This window comes from Battus philenor, unplaced genomic scaffold (genome assembly GCF_028537555.1).
Source record: "Battus philenor isolate CCGP_79_NKW_IND1 unplaced genomic scaffold, ilBatPhil1.0.hap1 SCAF_2, whole genome shotgun sequence".
NCBI classification, from domain to species: domain Eukaryota; kingdom Metazoa; phylum Arthropoda; class Insecta; order Lepidoptera; family Papilionidae; genus Battus; species Battus philenor.
The window spans coordinates 3,490,226-3,507,895 of NW_027181682.1; the positions used below are offsets into that span (position 1 = coordinate 3,490,226).

At 35.0% G+C, this 17,670-nt stretch overlaps 1 protein-coding gene across 6 annotated transcripts in view; it reads left to right on the forward strand.

The window, feature by feature from the left end:
- Window positions 1-17,670, forward strand: part of sky (GTPase-activating protein skywalker) — a 149,322-nt gene that overhangs the window by 83,512 nt on the left and 48,140 nt on the right. For all 6 annotated transcript variants that reach the window (XM_068764756.1, XM_068764759.1, XM_068764762.1 and 3 more), the window contains exon 4: window positions 7,789-7,993. In XM_068764756.1, coding sequence (XP_068620857.1) covers window positions 7,789-7,993 — 205 coding nt within the window. The remainder of the gene's footprint in view (window positions 1-7,788; window positions 7,994-17,670) is intronic.

Sequence of the window (17,670 nt, forward strand, 5' to 3'; positions counted from 1 at the left end):
CAATGCTATAAGATACAATAGATATAGCTTTCGCCTGTCAATTAAATCGTTGGAACAACCTTGATGCCTAATAAAGGCATATGTAATTATATATAATTATAACATTATTATGTTTCATTACGCAGCTTGTAGATGGGTTAATAAGGTTATGAATTATCGCGATTGTTTGTCTGGTTTTTTTTTAGTAAACAGAAGCTCATTGCAAGGTATAGACCAATAATAATATCGTCACTATGACCGGTATCTCGCTGCCCAGCTACTTCCGGCAACTATTCTATATCGTCTGTCTACCGGAAGATACGGCGTGGGTAGCCAACGCCACGTGTACCAGCTTGTGTTCGCTATTCTAGAACCTTTTTTTATTTTATTTTCCAAATTTTCCTCTAACATAGTCAGAGCCTTTATTTACTAAATTACAATTTCTAGACGGGGGGGGGGGATCCTCATTGGAATTCTAGAACCTTTGGAGCCCAATGACCACTAGTTGTACGTACGATATGCCCCGCCTACCGCTACTTCAGTCGTTTAATACTTCAAACAACGTTGCAGATATTGGTTCTTCTGAATATCTCGTCATTACTGCAGCGAAACTCCGATCACAGCTGTCTCGATTGCAGAGGCTGATCGTAAGCGACGACCACCCTGTTAAAGAACGTCGTCTTCGTACATTGCGGTATTTCGGACGAGCTGTTTCTGAGTTTACCGAACGCTACCCATCCGAGTTGGATTGGAGAGTGATCTTTATATCCTGATAATAAACTAAGGATGTGTTTACATCCACTTCTAGTTTTCACGTAAAAGCTTTCTTTTGCACAATGTTACAAATTTCAGTTGATCCTACGGCGTGTTTTCGGACTAATTTATTTTTAATCTGTTATTAAAATGTGTTGCGTAGGTCGTGAAACAAGCCAAGAACCATAACATGTTAACGACGACGATGAATACTATTTTAACGTAATAAACCTATAAAATTACAATGAATTGGATAATGTAAATTTAGATGGTAGAGATTTTTTAAATAGACTTTAAGAGAAATTAAATTGTTACTTGGGCACTTTTTAAATAAATTATCACATGTATAAACATATATCTGTCGCTTTCATTTATAAAAGTGCGAGTGAAAGAATACTATAGTAACTGTAGGATGAGTATAGAAATTATAATATACGTCATGAAAATATTTTTTATAATTCGTCTGTGATATCTCATGATGCAGCATCAGAGGATGGAATCACAAAACACTATATTTACCAGTTGAAGTGAACTAAATTCGAATTGACAACGCTGTTCGCACCGCCCGTTGTATCGCAAACGACGTTCCATTATTGAAAACGACCAAAATAATCGAGAGCGCGATTACGGCGCTGCCTTATACTCAAACGTAACGTTCGGAAATTCACGAGCTTTATATCTATATATAGGCGACCTGGCACCGGCGACCGGTTTGAACTGGCCGCATCTCGGCAAATGGCTATCGGATGCGTTATTTGTCACAAACATCGATGTAGTCTGATAATAGAAATCGATTAAGTCGCGTTTCAACTCTTTCAGGAGTAACAAAGAGCTTTGCGACGTCATAATTCGGCTAACGGACATAGGTAAAGCCCTTGGTCCATACCTCATGTCAACTTCTCCTACCAATTTAGTGAAATAACTGGCTCAACGAGGCGCTACTTCAAACCCAATATCAACTTCTCCTCCCAGTTTAGTGAAATAACTAATGTAACGGTTGGTGACTGTTAAACAAGATGGTTGACTAACTTATCAGCATAAACTTTTAAAGTTTAGTTTCCATTAAATAAAGTGATCACTCTGAAATATGGTACATTACTTTATTTTTATAACTTTGGGCAGTAGAAAGTTTGCAGAGATAGAGAATATGCCGTAATAAATAATGTGATGTAATCCAGCATTTATTTGTTTTTATGTAATACCTTTTCCACATAAATATATATATGTATGTGTATATATGTATATTTTATGTAAGTATGTTTGTATTGTAATGTATGTACATCCTAAACTGCCCCCTCCCTCGTGTCTCTCATCTTCATCCAAAGGTAGCCTGGTAGAGATAGCCTTGAGCGATAAGACTGCCTCTTGTATCTCTATTTAAATTGTCTCTTTTTTATTTTAGTTATTAACTATGGTTTACAAAAAAGTGTAATTATAAAAATAAGAAATAATAATCTAAATTTCGTAACCGCTTTTTATTATTTTTGCAACTAATTCACAACCAAAATTAAACGTGGGATTTGAATATAAAGAATATAAAAATCGAGACAAGAAAATTTAAATAAATAAATAAGAATTTAAGTACATGGATTCAATTTTGTCTAGTTCAAGGAGGTTGAGCAAATGACAACATTGAATTATTCGATACAAGACTAGATGGTGAGTTAAGAGTATATATATCATCGTTTATGAAGTTGTAATATAAGTGTTTATCGATATCTAAACTACAGTCGTAATAAATTAATTCAAATTTTGGAAGCACTTACTTTACTATTTTTACGGTGTTTGTAATTTTAAAACCAAAAATGATCGAATAGAGTTCACCAAAATTGTAATTGAAACCAAATAAGGTATATTTTCGTCCATTTAAAGCGTTTAAAACCATAACTAATTGTTGATTCTTTTAGGAACGTATGTATAGTCTTTAAATTTGAATAAAAACACAAATGAAAGTTGAAAGTTGATTTTGTATTTTTCTTTAAAAGATTTTACAACAGGTCTTTACTCGGTGAGTGTCGGACGATAAGTGGAGTTTTACCCTCACGTTTTCAATAATATAAGAAGCCGCAACATTAATTAACTCTCGGAGCTCGGCTGTTGTCTTAAACAAATGTATCCCTGTGTTTAGCCCCCTATGTAGAGCATATATGCACCTAGAAATAAAGAAATCTATGTACTGATATGAAGTTTAGCCCACAAATGCCAATAATCGGAATGTAGTGGTTGAGGATGGATGTATGGCTAATGGAATGAAAGAGAAAGACTGGGAAAATTGTAGAATGAAAGAAACAGTACGACAGATAAGATGATACATGAAAGAGAAGAATGATAATAATAAAAAATATGAATAAATTACTAGAAATAAAAAGTCCCTGTCCCACACGAGATAGGGGAACGAGAGGTCCCCAACAGCGGGGACCATATAAAAAAATGCCAATAATCAAACGATTCTATGCGGTATTTAAAAATATATGACACTCTTAACGTAGTGTATTTACATTTCCGCCTAAAGGTGCAATACCAATGTCCTTATCTAAGGTACAACGGTCATTGAACTCGTGACGTATGCGCATTAGCTTTCGGACTCGAAACGACAATGCGACATTGAGATAACGTTAACCGTAGCCAAGAAATGCATAAGGTCTTGGCACTAACGGCGGCGGTGAAAATTTTATGCATCGCGTTTAAATTATTGAAATACAAGAGATTTTTAGTTGGATCGTTATATCTATGTTATTGTTTGTAAACCTTGCAATGATTCCAATGGATTAACATATGTTTTATATGTAAACTATAATATATTTATTCATGATTGAAGGACTTATTAATTTCTTAAATTTTTAATTCTTTGATATTATTGTTACGTACTCTGAGTTCTGACTCGAAATGAAACATCACTGGTTCACAAGGAGTCTTCTATTCACAAATCAGATGGTCTTTACGTCAACCTTAATTGTCGGTGGATTGATTACCTTACTACATAAAATATATTAAAACTATGTTCATAACTTACCAACATATCTGTACGGAAGAAGTCAACCGAGCAAAAATCCAATTATCGCACCTGGAAAAATTAATTCATTATTATAAATGTATATATTGTTACGTACTATGGATTCTGACTCGAAATGAAACACCACTGTTTCACATTGCGTTCATTCCGTTTCACACTTTTATTCACCAATGATATGGTCACCCTACTTTAATACAAAAATAACTTTTGCTTTGTCCAAGTTACGCTTCTAATTCGCTTAAGAAATCACTGTCCAAATAACTTGTCAAATAGTCACTATTTATCACTTCTTGTAGATTTTAATCTTATAACTCGAAAAACAATACCGAACTATCGTTATAGGGAGTACACTTATTTATACTACGGATAAGGTTCTAGAAAGTTCGAGATAGTACTCGGTTAGAATTTCCGTCCAACTTAAAGGTTACACGTGTTCTTAATCCTAGGGTTCAGTGTTTATTGTTTAGAGGGTTCTGAGATTCATAACAGATGTAACTCGTGCTTTGTAACTTTATTACTATTTATGTTGTTGAGGAAGCCAGCGTCTAGAATTTTGTATTTATCAACTTGAGAGAAACTCCGTGTTTGTTTTTTTTTTTAAATAGAATTCTTTTTGCAAAAAGAAATATTTTGAAAAAAGAAATATATTAGAATATATTGAGCAAGTTTGCTCTAAATAATGTATAGTTAATATATAAGAGTAAAATCATTTTATGTATTTTTCCGTTAGCCTGGCGTTAACATGATGCATTGATGTAAAAGGACACTGTCACTTGAATTGAAGTGGTAATGATAAGTAGCACTTGCTTACTGTTGACCTACTTATTACATATACATTACTTATTACATATAATTATACATATTATACTTATTACATATATATATGCATAAGGATGGTAAATATTTAAAATATCGATACACACAAGGTACAAAATAAAGACGAATTATTAACTCTTTTGTAGGAAATTTTGTTTAACCCTTAATGATTTACGAAAGTAATTTTTTTCAATATTACTGTGTTTGCTTGGGGGTCTAGATGAAGGGAAAAATAGATTTTTTTTTTAATTTCGTTGGAAAGAATATTATATAACAGTGAAACACGTACAGCCAACCTATAAAAAAACTAATAGTAATGTGAACATTCGGTAAAAAGATTTGTATCAAAATTGAAACTCTAGGCTATCAAGGGTTAATAAACTACCTAATAATGCTACAGAATTATCATATAATACAAAATGTCATCAAACAAAAATTAAAGTACGTGTTTCAGTAAACAATTTATTGTAGTTATTTATCATGTTTATAATTAATTTAATAATTAGTAGTAGACCAGTGGTTGACTGAGACTTGCGAATGTAGGTCGCAGGTTCGGTTCCAGACACAATTTTATATAATTCAGATTTTATGCTTTAATTATATATGATTGCTATTGTTTACAATCAAATTTACAAAGGACGGGCAGGAGCGTTCTTTTCCATAATACCACACTGTGATAGCCAATGATGAATGCAAGTTTTAATACAATATATGTTTCGTCATATGTACTTCTTGGTGCTAGAAGTTTCGACGAAAATATTGATTCAACTCGTCTGCTATTTGTTAAAGATGATTGCTCGATGCAAATATTATTAATGGAAGTTCACACAACATTGTGTAGTTTCTTAATTATTCAAGTCGGTTATGTTTGCGAATGCTATAGCGATGCAGTTGTGATGCGGATTAGACTAAATCCAGTGGCAGATTGCGGAGAGCTAGTTTACTCCTTGTAATAAAATTTGAATTAAAATTTTTTCTTTGTTGAATCATTACTAATACATTACTTTATTCATGTAGGATGAATTCATGACACATTTACTCATAATTAATGCGCAATTTTATATTAGACATTTCATAAAAAAATCAAGTTTCTGAGTAATTTTTCTTTGATAAATATTTTTACATACATACAGTATAAAGCTTAAAACAGATGAGATGAAATCAGTAAATTTCTGCTCAATTGATAGTTCGACTTGAAGATCGCGTATCTGACAGTTCGCTTAGCTGCTCGAATTGATTATTCATGGCTTAAGGCAGGACAATGTCTGTCGTGTCAGCTAGTATGACGGTATCTTTGACAGTAAACACAAATAAAATCGCGATATGTAACTTAGTAATTTACGTTGCGAAAAACGAATGATATACTCGTATTTAATCAGGAAGAGCGAAACGAAGTACGATCCTGTTCGCAGTGCGACCTCGTGCAAAGTGGATAATCACGAGTGTGAATGCGAATTTGCCGACAGGTGGCCAGTCAACGTGCCCGCAATGTTTGATCAAACGATTCGCGAACTCGCGCCCGGCCAATATAAGATTTCAAATTCAAATATCTTTATTCAAGTCACCATTTATATAACATTGAAACGCCCAATAATTTAAGAACTAAGCTATCACCGGGTGAATGCTATTCTGCTTAAAAAAGTTGGTTAAAATCCCAACAGTTCCTCTTTTTATATACGTTACGTTATCAACCAGAGAAATGAGTCAAGAAACCATGTTTCAATTGTAAGATTTATCTGATAATATACTTTTAAATTTTATATTTAAAACTAAGAAACGGAAAGTTTAAGGTAAATTGTAGAACTATATATGCGTACATTCGAATCCATAAAAGTGCTCATTATGGTTTGATGAAAATGCACTATATATTCTTGTTTTTAACAAAACTGTTTGTGTGCATTGCATTGAAATGTTCAATAGACCATAACTACAATACATAATTTATAGTTGTTTCACTACTGTAATGATTTTGTTTGTTGCATACACTAATACGCGGTAGATAGTTAGGCTAAAAGGTCAGGTGTTACCAACTATTTTTCGCCCGGGTCGTATAATAATTTTCATCCGATAGACACACACCACAAGGCACAGGCCTCTTCCAAATATCACCACTATTACTGGTTTTGCGGTGTCCGCTTCCCGAAACAAGCTTAAAAAATTCTACTATACATAACATACCAATTGGTTTAAGCACAAACATTTATTATACAACATTTAATTAAATCCTTTCGACAAATTAATTAATAATGGCACCTGATTAGGATGTTTGAATTATATATAGTTCCTCAATTAGTAGAAACTAGTAAATGGAATTATGTTCGAACTATATACATTTGTTATGTAAACAATATTAGTCGAGCAGGCCGCACGTTGATTACACCTGTCGTAGACATTTGCCTCTAAGCAATTAGTTATTGTATTATGAAGTGCGATGTAATGCTTCGGTGTATGGCGCCGAGTTAAGGTGTAATTAGTTTGCAATGTTTATTTAGTACAATTAGATATTGTTCGATAGTAATTATGTCTGAAAGGCAGCTGTGGGTGGGGCATATCGCTCGTGCAAGCGTGTGGCCGTTGGGACCGAAAGGTTGACGAGTGACGACCACGAGCCGGTAGACGCGGCGTAGGTGGGGGCCCTTATTAGGTGATATTTGGGGGAGGGCTATACGTCCTTCGGCAAGAAGGAGAAGAATTATGTCCGATATTTAGGAAACGGAGCGATATATTTTACTACAACATGTTTAAATTAGTATACATGTAGAATCTTCGGCCCTATTTACTGTCCTTGGCTGTGTTCATTCACATGGGCACAAATATTGCGTGGTATAACGGGCGAAGAAAAATTTTGAACCACGTTAATAATGTTACCGTTTGAAGACTTGCAATGAGCATTATACATGTATCTAAGCTTCATAAAATCGGTGACCTTATTTGGGCAACCGAGTACGGTATTACAAAATACTCATAATGAAACACTTAAAAATAGTGTGATGTAACTCTTAAGTGATAATAGAGCTTGGGAATGAATTGCTCATCAAAATACCACCACAAAAAGGCGGTCTAAGTTTGTTGTGAGCTCTTAGATCAGTCCACGTTTGCAACCTTATTAGTTTTTTCTTCGGCTCTTCTGGCGTTTTTCTCAAGACCTGTACAAGTGACCACTGTAAATGTAGAATATTTTTCAAGTTGTGTGTTACCTATTCAAAGTTACATGTTGGTTGTTGCAGGTGTTCGGTACGGTGGAATTGCCGGACAAGCCGATCATGCTGCCTCCATTCGTGGAGGCGACCCATTGCCTCGGCTACCACCTGACTCGCAAGGGTCGTGCGGTGGCCGACCGCGTGGTGTCAGTGCTGGGCTACGCCTGCCCCGACATCACTTACAGCCCCAGCCTCTACCCCATCACAGCGGCCCTGCTGCATTTTATGCCTGGTAAGTTTCCCTTGCTATTCCTTGTCTTCTAGAAATAACCTTATTTTATTTAGTCGTTGTACGAGCTACAAATCCACTAGTTCGAAAACCTATAGTTCGTTTGCGTTAAGAATTTAACAAATCATCATTGTCCATAATTCGATACTAATTATAAAGTCAAGTGACGCAATGAAGGTATATTTTCGAACGCCACGATTGTATCAATCGTCTTGTTTAATCACTGCTTTCTTAACGCGAATGAACTATATTGATATTCAATTGCTAAATAATTTAGTTATTGTACAATGCATTGTTAACGCAAAAGAACTACATTGATAGAATTTCCTAGGTAATTTAGTAACACTACAACGGAAAGATTGTATCTAATGATTTGGCTACAATTTTAACGCGAACGTCCTACGTTGAGCGATGAACAAACACTCCTCGACGAAATGCATCTATGTCTACATATTTTGCTAAGCCACTTCTCGGGGCTTCCCCCGAATTCAACTTCAGTGCCCTCACTACTCGAGGTAACTTTGTATTCATGTCCTCTCCAGTTGCGTTCGTTGTCGATAAAGGTATATAAATTCAGTGTAGTTAAATTAACTTTCGTAGTTATAAAAGAGAAAACACCAAAACATTATATCATAGTGATTCATTAAAGTTGAAAGTAACATTTAACTGGAGCATTATCAATTCAAAACGTTTTAACCCCAACAGCCCATTAGCAATAACGCGCAATTAATTTTCAAAGCTCGTTACGTCTCCGCGGTCGTCCGTTCCGCGCGGCACAAGCGCTGTTAATTTTATTGGACCGCTTTGAACGCTACATTAATTGCAAATACAGCGCTTTATTACACCATTGTAATCAATTCTGCCGATTTTTTTTTTTAAATTTGAAACGAAAGGATTTGTAAATTATATATTACTACAATTTCAAATCTCAGTCCTCTACCGCTGACTTAGATTTACAAAAAATATTTAGATCAGTTGTTATAAGATTATTAATAATGAAGAATTAAAAAAGGTACGTTTCACAAACATTGCCTCTCCTTTTACTTTAATGGTTTCACGTGTACCTGAAGTTTTATATAGTCGTGTCGTTGTGTGCATTACCGCGTGGTAGCGTTCGTCGTACAAGCAAACTTCGAGTTAATACGGATGTCTGGTTTCTCGCTTGAGTTAAATATAGGTTAAGCAGTGTATCGCCGGTGTGTCAAATCAACACGTTTAGTCATATATATTCAGAAGAGATTCTTAATAGTGTGTAGTGGAAATAAATCTCTAAATAACCTTATAAGCTGATAACAAAGATTGTGTTTGAATTGCTACCGATTAGACGGATTTTAAGGCAAATAATAAGCCCCTTCACCCTTTTCAGTTAATCAAATGCGTTTTGTGTTTAAAACTCTTTGGATACGATGGCAACTATATTCATAATTAAGCCACCGGTATGCGTCCCTTTAAAACATTACGACAGTCTATTTATTTGGGGTAACCAGTTACGTAACTTCCTCTAGATTCAGTAGAATTGCAGAGGCGTCACAAAATTCGCCGTCGCTCTCGCCTTAATACAGTAATGAGCGCGGGGGGCGATAATTGGACTCGGCAATAGGCAAATTGTCGCTACATCTCGAGCCATCTATTAACTCTCCTTCAAACGATTTTAAACTCTACCGCTACAAACTTTAAAGGCGTATATCATTTGTATATTACCCGTTCCCATGGCCTATTTAAAATATATCCGTATTGGGCTTTGTTACAAGGGGATAAGGTTCAAAATAAGATACGGTAAACCGTGACCGACATGATCGATAAATGTTCTATCAAGCCGGTGGCATCCACTGATTCGAATGTCGTTCTCGGCTTCATCAATCCCCGCACGCTTTGCTACATCGCGTGCTCACGTGTAATTGTCTGGAATGTCATCGATATTTTGGTGCTATTTCGTTTTAAAAGTATGTCTCGTAACGTAACGGGGTTGGTAGACGTATTTGAATTGGATCTGCGGTTTATAGCGGTATTAGGTGGTATCAATTTACCGACCGGACGGCATGGACTGTTCATTTCCTCTTTAGCGGCTCGTTCGCACCTTTTGATTGCTCACTTGATATATAACTGTTTATATCTGTGCATACAGGGATTATATGTGACATATAAAAAGTATCATTAAATTTATGTTCACGATAAGGTATATACATATAATATCACTCAAAGAGGAAGTCTAGAGAAGTATAGAGGTTATCCTCGGGATTTCTCTTAGCGGTCGAATCAAGAATGAGGAGATTCGAAAACGAAAGTTGAAGAGATAATATATCTAGATTTAGCTTTATTCAGTCTTGTTTCTCATGAGTATTGAGGAAGGCCAATTTAGATTAACTGACTTACCCGAAGATACTGAGACCCCAAAAGATAATAATTGAGCCACATAGCACACAGAACATAACCGCCAGAGCCTTAAAGTTAGGCAGCGTCGTACGTCCACATACAATATGAACCGGCTTCTCTGTTTAGGATGTTAGATATCTATGGAAAGGCCTATGTGCAGTTGAGGACTTTCTATAGCTCTAGTGATACTGAATAGCTCTTGAGATATGCAAGATGATTGCTTGTATAATATTTCGACTTTGTTCCTAGTCATAGAGTTGATATTATTTTTTCGTTTATTACATTTCGTCGTCAATATTTGCCTTATAGATCTAAAAGTGCTTTTACAGCTGTCAACACTGTCAAAGACTTGAGATGTGTATACACGTAACTAATATTGAAATTCATCATGATCTAATGCTATATCAATTAATGTGGTTCGATTGTTGATTAAATGCAAAACAATCCAAAAATAAGACTCAATAGTAAAATACAGACGCAAGAGAACGCTTCTATGCAAATTATACAGGATAATTAATCAGAAGACCTGCGTTTGTTCTGGGCGTCTTTTAGCTGAAAAAAATCTGAAATTATTACATTATTTTTTTTTATATGTGGAACTATTAACTTCTAGCATTATAAAGTCTGAAAGAACTTACAGTAAACAATAATTAATTTAAACATTTAGTAGTTCGAATTTTAAAACGGATTTAATTGCAATATTACCATTATATTATTTATTATTTCTGAAACCATTGATTTTGGGATAGCGTGTATCATACATTAATTGTCGGCTAATGGGTTATAAATTCACATTTTTAAAGTTTTTATACCTATAATCTATCATCCTATAAATGTATACGCATTCTTAGCTCGTTGTTACTTTAGAGCAAACCGAGTTAAGAATTTGTGCAGACAAATACCTTGGTTATTAATAAAATTGTCGAAAATCTTTCTAACAGAGCTATCAATAATTCCGAACAGTTCATTGCCCCTCCTCGCACTATTTACGTGAATCTAGATTCAACAAACTAGAGCACTTACGTAAAAACTGGCAATGGTTAACAAGGACGCGGTTATCTTTGGATTATTTAAAGGAATCTATTAAAGCCGTGAGCAATATATTCCTGTCTCGGCTACATCATGGAACCAATGGGAACGGAATGCGCGAGACACGGAGCCATTTATATTCATGACGCCACTTCCGGGAGAGCAGGCCTTCGATTGCGAGTTGCACGTAAATGTTGTCCGACGTTTCAATGGCCGATGCTCGGTGGCCCTCGACAAGCAGCAACTGAGTGTAGATAAACATTTCAGGCTGCAGATATAAATAATTGTACGATATCGCTTCGCAGACCTTCTCTCTCGAGACCTCTTGGATTACCGCCAGAAGATAGTAAACCTATTAAAGGCAATAATATTTTTATAATACTCTAATATAGACAGAATTAAATCAATAAAAATTAAGAAATTAGAATGTAACAAAATGCCAAATAAGTATATAATTGAAAATTGTAAAACAGCAATTCAGGAGAAACGTTAAAGGAATGAAAGGTAAAGGAATGGATAAAAATGAAAGAAATTGTGACGGATAAAAGAAGAATGAGTAAAAGATACTAAGAACGATATGAAGAAAGTGAGAAAATATCCAAGATAGCTGTTGTACGTGTGGTTCCCAATAGCGAGTGCCGTAAAAAATATCTACGATCGGGCAAGGTGGCAAACGCATACATATTTCTACTGTTTTTATATGATCCAACTTTATAGGAACCTTTCGTTACTCCCTCCCATATATGTGGCATTACAACTCGAGAAAAACTTTTTTAAATACTTTTATCTCTCTTTCTCCTTTTATCCTTCAAAATATCTTATATTATAGTTTACATCTGTCCTTCACAATCTCTATCTTTCTTCAAGTTCAAACCGTCTCCCATACCTCACCTTGCTATCCTCATCTTTATTCCTACTATTTCTACAGTTGTTTCCTCTCATTCATTTATTACGGATTGTGTACGATTTTCCGAGTCACATTTTAACCAATAGACGCCCACTGCAAAGCATATGCCTGCCCTAAAGATATCCATGGGGGTTATACCACAATCGTCTAAACCTCTGGAAACTTGTTTGTGAGTAGTGGTGGCCTATATAATCAATGCACAGTGTGAATTATATAAAACTTTATATTGTGTTATGTATTCCCGGAATCGAACCCGTATCCTACGATCGTAAATATCGGTCCTCTATCGCTGGGCTATCGCTGCCCATTCACTCATATGCTTTCCGGGTTTAATATAAATCTCTTAATAACGACTTTCGAGGGACCCAATGAGAACAGAACTCGGACATTGTCAGCGACGCTAATATTTCTTTATATAGATTTAAAGATATATATTAGCCGGACCGGTAAGTAAAAATCGTTTTTGTCGACATATTTTACTTCGCTCCGGCATTGAAAATGTGTATACTGGATGGCAAAAAGTGGTTGATAACGAAGGGTTGTTGATTAGAAATAAAAACTTGTCAAAAATGTAGTCGTGTGTACTTGAAGCGAAATTACTATTCGGTATATTGTTCTATGAACAGTGACCGGACCCTGCGATACTAGCGAGACAAAAATTTTCCATGAAATTTTGTAAAAATTTCAAATTCGCTTAACGCATTATTGAAAAGCCACTGCATCTAATAATCACTTTGAATTGTCGTAGTTAATTTTAATATTTAGTTCGTTAGTCCCAACTTGAATGAATTAAAAAAGCTTTATAATATATAGAATTATTAAATATGTACCGGTGCGCCGAGATGCTAGTGATTCAGCCGCAAAATCACGTACGTGCTATAAGTGGGGAGGTAGACAGATAGGGCACCGCCGTGACAAACAAGTTGCATCCTGTCAGAGCGCGGCTATGGGAACGACAGTCCTTTACGTTTCCAGATTCCATCTTGATGAACCATCGCTTCCTGACCTCTTTCCTGATTCTATATTGATAATTTCAAAATTGGACCCCCTAATAAAATTAAAAAGTAATAATAAAAAATATTTGTTAACTATATACATGATGTATATTAAAGTTAAAAGCGTTAAAAGGAACGAATTACTGTCAATTAATGTATGGTGTATGACGGTAAGGATAAAATAGTACGAGAAATCGTTTTCAGAGTTCAAATTATTACACCAATACCTTACTTTGCGTCGTGGTTACGTTCCAAAAAAACACGACGCAAATTGAAACGCTGTAAAGTGAATTAAGATTTTCTATAGCAAAACATGTAAAGATCTAAGATAGGTTCCAGGGTAACGAAAATACTACTTTTATAAGAGAAAATTAAACAAAGTAAGCATTTAAAAAACAAAAACAATATAACTCTGCCAATAAATAAATTGGAAAAATATTTACCTTTTTTGTAACCAGAAACAGCATGTAAAAATTTATATAAATTTATTATTATATAACACACTACATTACAACATACTACGTAATTGAAACTGAACTCTAAAATTTGCAAAACAAAGTGAAAATAAAACTGTATTCAAATTGCGTTGTTCTTAATTAAAGAGGGAATCCCCAACTTTTGATAGCATGGCGCAAATAGAAACAAAAGTGTTGCCATCTCTTGGAAAAAAAGAAAATTTAAAAAAAAATTAAAGACTCGAACCCAAAACAACGCAACCTCGAAAATCTGTCGACGCACAGTGAAAATTAGTATTAATTAAGCAGCGACGCAACTTCGAAAAAAACGCAAAACGAAACGACGCTAAGTGAGGTACTGGTGTACATATAAAAAATATTTATTGTTTTTTTTATATGTCCTTGTATATTTTGTACTACAAGAAGTTATTAGCGTGTCGTGTTTCGATAAAATTTCAAAGTAATATTAAAATAAAGTAAAGAAAGTCCTCTGCAGTAAATATCCTTAATTGGTCAATATAGCATGTATATTATAGATCAGGCACGATTTAATTAACTTTCTCTCATCAATGTTTCGTTAAGAAATTAATTATATTAGAATGGTGGTACGTACTTAAGCGGAACAATTAATTAATAATAACGATCGGTTATTTCACCAGGTTTAAAGGACGATACGCTGTTAATTATATCAGGCAGACGCTAAATGACTGGCCCGAGATGTTCCAAATTCAAATTCATACGATAGCCTAAAACTCTTGTATAAAATTCTTCTGTAAATTGAATCTTATATAAAGTTAAATATTTGATAAATGTAATGGTGTCTGAAATCGAACACATCATTCCCAATGTGTGATATGATCTACGAAATTATTTACAATGAACCCATACCATACGAACGTTCTATGACTGAATTTATTTTTAAATCTAGCAATGGGTGCTTTTTGAATATTAACTGAGATCCTATTATAAAAAGATAGATTGCCATAATAAGTATTGTTAACTCTATAAAACCGTGTTTTAGATCTGATATTTAAATTGAAATAGGTATTCAGTTGGAAACAGTCCGTCTGTATTCATTGCCTTCCGATTGGCTTAACAAATTCGTCTTTACACCTGGGTGGACGTCCTGTGCTGAGCTTCTCGCAAGCTTCCGTAGTTTTCTCTCCAGAACTATAAGGCCCCAGCGGCAGTCTGTTCTGCGCGCTATGTGGCTTGCCTCCTGTCACTCTAACCTGTCAATTCGTTGGGCTATATCAAATAATTACTATTTTTACGAATGACCTTGGCTCGTTGCGTGAATATAACTACAAAAATAAAAAAGTTCGATTGTGAAGTAAATAAAATAAAATATGGTTTCCTCGGGATGTTTGTGAATTATTACATAAATCACACAACGTAATTGTATAAGAAAATTTAGCATGTTTTATGATTGTAACTCACGTCATGATTTTAAATTTAAAAAATTGGTATTTTATAAAAACAAAGCATAAACGTAAACTCCTTTCTCTTCAAGTGGCGATCTAAACGTTGACAGCCCTGCGGTTGGGCATCGTCGCCGGCGACACGTGCGTTGCGTCCGAACTTGTTTTTATCGTCGCACGCGTGTCAATGCCGCGCGGGTTATTATTTCCGAACGCGCCACCGAGCACGCCCCTGACATTGGCTATCGCCCCCCGCAACGGGACCGTGCGGCCTGTTTCTGGACGGAAGGTTGACAGATTTCGAACGCGCCTACGTCAACTTACACTAACCTACGGTTATTAGTGCTGACGGAAAGATACAACAAAATTCGGACACATTTTTATTGTATCCATCTGTTTTCTATTCGTAAATTCCTATGTGTATAATTTTTAAAACGGTGAATATATAGCTCATTTTCTGTTTTAACCCTTTCGTCCCGGATGGTACATATATGTACCACAAATGTGTGAAATCCTAACCTAAAATGATCGCTCGTTTTCAGTGGAAATTGTACCAGGCCGTTGTTTATGCGTTTGGCTTTGAGGTTATGTACAAAAATCACACGCTGTCTGCATGACTCTAGTTTAGCGCTAATTTCCATTGTCTGCACGTGGTTTTGGTGTATAATTTTTTTGATAAATTTTATATTTTAGTATTCCCGGACGAAAGGGTTAATATACATTTCTAAAATTCGAATTACTGCGAGTACATATTAAAATTTATTACTGTTTACTATCTGTATCAGCAGACCCTATTCTACAAGTTAAGCCTATTAAATTTCAATGCAATAAATAAATTTATGAACCATATTGCATAGTGATCGCTTTATACAGGTTTATTGAAAATTGTAGAGATAAAGCTTTTAAACCTATAAGCAACAGAAAAACATATATTAAATAAACAATTCACGTAGACTTATGAATATGTACATATACTATTTACCTAGTTATGACTGCGTGATTTAGATTAAATATGGTGTTTACATAGGCAAGCAGCTCAGGAAGTCCAGGTCCGAAGACGCTGGGCGCAAGCCGCTTTCCATCTGTCTCGTTACAATTCTTTGTGCGATGCCTGCATCTAGCAATGGATTTCCCACAACTGAAATATGGATGGTGGCGATAACATCAATAAATACAGCCGTTTAATAATTGTTCTCGTCTTGTTATCGTCGAATGCGCGTACCTTCAATAGTTAACATTTTGGGGTTACTTCTGGTTTCTTCTACACCAGTATAACACGTTGTGAAGCAGAGTAAAGTCAAAAATAAATTAGATTAAAATAAATCATAAGTAGACCATCAATAAGAGTGGTGTTAAAAATTCCAACGGTGTATAAATCAAATTTATCTATAGCTTTTATCTTTTAAAATTTAAGAGTTTTCAGTCGATGTAACTATATCATTAACAGAGTTTCATCGCTTTGACATTTACTGATATAAATATATATACACATAGCGTCTTGTCATAAAACACATTATGTATGTACATGTATATATAAGTATTTTTGTACACAAGTATGTGTGTATAGTAATGTACACCCTAAACTGTCCTTTCCTTCGTGTCTCTCATCTCCACCCAAAGGTTGGCTGGTAGAGATCGCCTCTAGCGATAAGACCGCCTCTTGTACCTCTAAATAAATTGTTTCTTTTTTTAGTCATTATCTATGGTGTACAATAAAATGTAAATAAATAACTAAATAATTGTCACGCGATTGTTATGTGCTAGCTAGCTTAGTATTCCCGAAGTTATTACCACTAAAAGCGTCAACATTAGATCCCTTCTTGCATGAAATCTTGATAAAACGCGTGTGTACATCACGGACAATTTATTACGCAACATTCCTAATGAACATCATTCGAGTATTCACGTAATCTGTGTGGTTTACTGTATCGCACAAATATAATTGGAATGACGGTTATCTTTAAATAGCTTATAACGATACACGAAGGTATCGAGTAAACAGCATTAATGTAATAGCGTTATAAAATCCATTTACAATTTATTGCCCGCTTTCATATAACAAATAGACAAATATGATTACTGTTTATGGGTGCTAGTGGGCGGGTTCCAATGTGATCTCGTGTAAAAGCAGAGAGCAATGAAGTGAAATTTTCTATTCTGAATAGCAGCTTTCAAAACGTACTTTCATAAATTTATTTACGTGGTTAAGTACAAAACTATGTTTGTGTTTATTTACTGTAAAAATATTCCTTCTTCGATTATAAGTTTCGTTTTGGTGGGTCATATTTGTCATCATGTTTCCAATAAGTATGGGAAAGAGACCTATCCACAACTTGCATTAGGTGGTCGGCAAAGTGCTTGGTTTCGGTTGATGTTGATGCTATTAGCCCGGAAGCTTTTACAGCTTCATCGGAACTTAGTTCACAAAACTGAAGAGTCCGGCAAAGGTTCTTTGGGTCTTCAAGTGCGACTCTATCATAAATATCTACGAAAGACGCAT